Genomic DNA, 4,306 nt, shown 5'->3' with positions numbered 1-4,306 from the left:
ACTAGAAACAATCGAAGCAGTTTGACTATTTGACTATCTGATCGTGGACGTACATTCTGTACTTCAATCAAAAATGTAATGTTAAGGTTTAATGTGTATAGCAAGCAGATGAATTTTTTTCTTCTATGTCTGGAGAACATTCCTGCGGTGTTTACCTCAATTATATGATTACTACAAATATGTTGTACATGTTTGTGAATACCAAATAATCCTGTACAGAGAAACGATCGCTGCAAAACGACAAATATTAAATTGACATATATGGACTCAAAACATTTTTAATACAAAATAAATATTTTCAACAAAAAAGATTAATAAAAGTTGTGTTTTTGATATTAGTGAATATAACCAATTAGAATGTACGTATGAATGAAAGGAATGACTAGACTAAGAATTAATGGATTATGCACGTTAACGTTGTGGCTGTCTTTGTTTCAATTGCAGGAGCACCCAGATTCACATTTGCAGTTTGTCGGACCAGTACAGCCACATCCACACGCACAGGTACCTAAAATATAATATGTATCAATATGAATATAGACATTCAAAATGATATCTCCAAAAGTGTATATATATAAAACTAAATATCGCACGAACTTACTTAACGCAATCATCTCATTTGTGTACCACCGCGAATCATGCTGTTTATTGTGCTGTGCATAAATCAGGCCGTTAGTTTTCTAGTCTGAATTTTTTTTTCAATTGTGATTTCAAGGTCTTTTATACCTTGGCTGCTTTACGGTATTGGTTTTGCTCATTGTTGACCTAGCTTCCATGTCATTTATTCGCTGTATGAGTTTTATGTTATTGGTCATACGGCAACACGTTATGTTGATAAGTAGGTCAAAACTGTTAAATTCTAACACGGTACTTCTATGCACAAACTATAGATAGTGGCCTCTCCTGGTACCTCTCATGTTTTACATCACTGTATAGGCAGTGATGCCTGTGGCTATAGGAGAGGGCTGATGCAATCATAAACCTTATCAGCATATTCAGGTATTCTAATCCAGAGTGATAAAGGATGTGTATGATCCAGTAGAAAATTTAGAACAATTAGCATAACTAACTTTTTAATTTTAGACTGTTATTGAAAAATTTAATATCATTATATGTATTATGAATTAATTATATAATTATGTATCACAATATATACTTGGTGTATTTTCAGATGAAATAAAAATAAATTACAAAAAACTATAGAAAGCAAATCTTCTTCGGATCTTTCTGCTGAATGTTTTTTTTATGTGAAATCGGTTTAATTTTTAATTTAGTGTATAAGGACAGTTTAATGTACATAATAAAGTCTTAAGCACCGATAGTTCATATTTTTTGGGGGCTATTGTAATTTTTTTTCTCGAATAAATGAACATATGTTTTGATTTTAATTAAGAAAAAAATAAAGAAGCTAAACAAATTTGAAAAATACATACAGCAAATTATGTCTTTAACTTCCATTCTGAAACAATTTTTTAGTTCAGGAAATTCAGAATATACTTTTTTTCTGTAACACATCAACCCCACCACACGCCCCCATCTCCAACCTTTCCAACACTTTTTCATTAATAAGGACATTTGCAAAAGTAATCAATAAAATTAAGAATGGAAATAGGGAATGTGTCAAAGAGACAACAACCCGACCATAGAACAGACAACTGCAGAAGGTCACCAACATAGTTTTTATCAGGACATTTTCGAAACAATATCATAGGTACAAAAGATGCAAACAAATCAAAATTATAATACGGTCAAATACTTCAACCATTCGGATTTTTTAACAAATATGTATGCAATTTAAAGCAGTTTTTGTAAAGGGAAAAAACTAAAACTACTATAGTTTTTGTAAAATATCACCATGATAAATTATAAGTTGCTATATACATGTATGTACAATTATATATTGTCCCTTTGGTATCTTTCGTCCCTCTTTTATGGGTACATAATCCTACATCATATCTTTACGTTTTGCTTATATGATGGCATTCGACAAGGTCGTGCCTTTTACAAATTGTTTATGGCGTCTTAACACTGAATCAGTTGGGTGTGTATTTATTGATACTTTAATCTATAAGAAAAAGACATACCCAATCTTCTTATTATATTTGTATGTTAAAATTCAAATATGTGAATAAAATGAATATCTACAAAAAAGCTGTAACTATGAACAAACCTGAACATCTGCAAACAACTTTACATCCGGAACATCCGCAGCCACTTTCACATTTGCAGGCATCTCCACATTGGCAACATTTCTCGCTGCATCCTGTACCACAGATACACACGTTTGCTACACATAAAGTAAAAACAGCCATATTAGTGATTTCAGAAACTCGCAATCATTCTTTAAACTTTCACTTGTATTACATAAATGGCAAACATTTAATTATCTTTAGCAGTACCTTCATATCTAAAATTATGATTATTGCATGCAAATAATCATCAAAACCCAGGTAAGTTGAACGATCTATTGTTTTCGGAAGGGGTCAGGAGAATTTTAAAAATGAATATTTTACCCTGCAAAGACAAAGGCAAACACTTTGTGTGGATAGAAACATATCCAATGAATGTTCAGTCCATAATAACCCTTATGCCTCACCGTGAATAATTAATAGTGGGAAACGGAGGACAACATAAATAGAAGAGTGTACAACTCCTTATGCATAATACTTATCTCACATTTCATATTGATAACAAACAAAATTCTTAATCCTGGATTTAAAAAATATATATATATCAATATCCCCTCTACCCGGCAGTAAATATAGCACCAATTTTGAATAAAATCTTTGATTTTTCAATAATAACCTAAATTAACTGGTTAACATTTTGTTAGACACGATATACATAGTATCTGTTTTCAATTATCACAAAATATTATATGTCACGTAAAATTTCTATAAAATATTTTATATATGTAAACTACTTACTTGCAATGCAGTTACAAGGTCCAGCCATTTTATTTGTTGAAGTTGGTCTGCTTAATATGATATCAAAAATAATGGGTTTTTTTCTGGTATAATGCCCATTTTTATATAACAATCTGAGAAAATTTCGTGTGCAAAACTATGTCATCTGAGGTTCGACATAGTGCATACAATGTCGTATGTCATTATCATCATTTTTAGTCTAGCTTAACTTAACAGAGACTAGGCTTAAATTAGCGAAAAACATATGATCGACTAACATCATTCTATATTTTATTTGTACTTTTTTTCTCAAGGTATATTTACATTTTATAATCACAATGTATGTCGAACAACATATAAACCCTTCTCGAGAGCCTCATGTCAATATCCATATTTTACTGCGTCATAACATAGTAATTAGATTGATCCAGAATTTTGCACACGGTTTATGTCACGTGATGTTTTGCCTTGTAGTATGCCGATATATATATAATCATCTGAGAAAATTTCGTGGTCAAAAACCTATGTTATCTGAGGTCCCACATAGTATATACTATGTCATATGTCATAATCAACATTTCTGTCTAGCGTAACTTAACAAAGACTTCAAGTTGGTTTAAATTAGTATACTAGTAAAACATATAACCGAATTACATCTTTCTACATTTTATTTTTACTCAATTCTTAATGTATTTTTACATTTTATAAACACAATTAATGTATGTCGAACAACATTTAAACGAGAAGAGCCTCATGTCAAAATCCATAGTTTACTGCGTCATAACAGTAATTAGATACCGGGATTTTGCACACGGTTTATGTCACGTGATGTTTTGAACACATCAAAATATTTTTATTTTTATACTTTCTGGCACGTTGCTATACATATTTATGAATCAGCTATGTTAGATTATGTCAAAGTGATATTTAATACGATTAAGATATCCATCCTACACTGACATAATAGGCATGTTATAATGTTATATGTACAAGCCGCTATCTGTTTACAGTTATAATATTGACCATGAGAATAAGAGTTAAATATAAAATGGTTGAATCAGTTGCAATCATCTTACATAAATCTATATTAAGAGCATATCTGAGTTAAGTATCAAAAACCTAAATATGACTACAGGCGCTATGGACATCCCTTTTATATATTTTGGGTATTTTTGTGTTTTTTTTTAAATTTTTTTAGTTAATATTTTTTTAATAATCAATTTCACTCATTGTAGCTTTTAGCAATACCATGTTGCAATGTCAGTAGTTTATATATGCCGTGTTGTGCTGGTGTGGCATATAACCCTTACTACAGCTGCATGATAAGTGGTGTGTTAAACCCAACTGCACAAGACATCTATATCGAACCAATGTAGTTTCCTTTGATTTTGACAGTTTTT

General features: G+C 30.8%; 1 protein-coding gene across 1 annotated transcript; it reads right to left on the bottom strand.

The window, feature by feature from the left end:
• Positions 1 to 262: 262 nt before the first annotated feature.
• Positions 263 to 3,199, bottom strand: LOC143081146 (uncharacterized). Its single transcript, XM_076257340.1, has 3 exons — positions 2,928 to 3,199; positions 2,171 to 2,287; positions 263 to 508 (listed from the first exon to the last, which is right to left on the bottom strand). Exons 1-3 carry the CDS (start codon positions 2,953 to 2,955, stop codon positions 435 to 437), a joined length of 219 nt encoding a protein of 72 aa, XP_076113455.1. The 5' UTR covers positions 2,956 to 3,199; the 3' UTR covers positions 263 to 434.
• Positions 3,200 to 4,306: the final 1,107 nt, after the last annotated feature.

The sequence above is a fragment of the Mytilus galloprovincialis genome, chromosome 1, assembly GCF_965363235.1.
Source record: "Mytilus galloprovincialis chromosome 1, xbMytGall1.hap1.1, whole genome shotgun sequence".
Lineage (NCBI taxonomy): Eukaryota > Metazoa > Mollusca > Bivalvia > Mytilida > Mytilidae > Mytilus > Mytilus galloprovincialis.
Note: the sequence above shows the minus strand (reverse complement) of the source record. Positions and strands in the feature narration are given on the sequence as shown.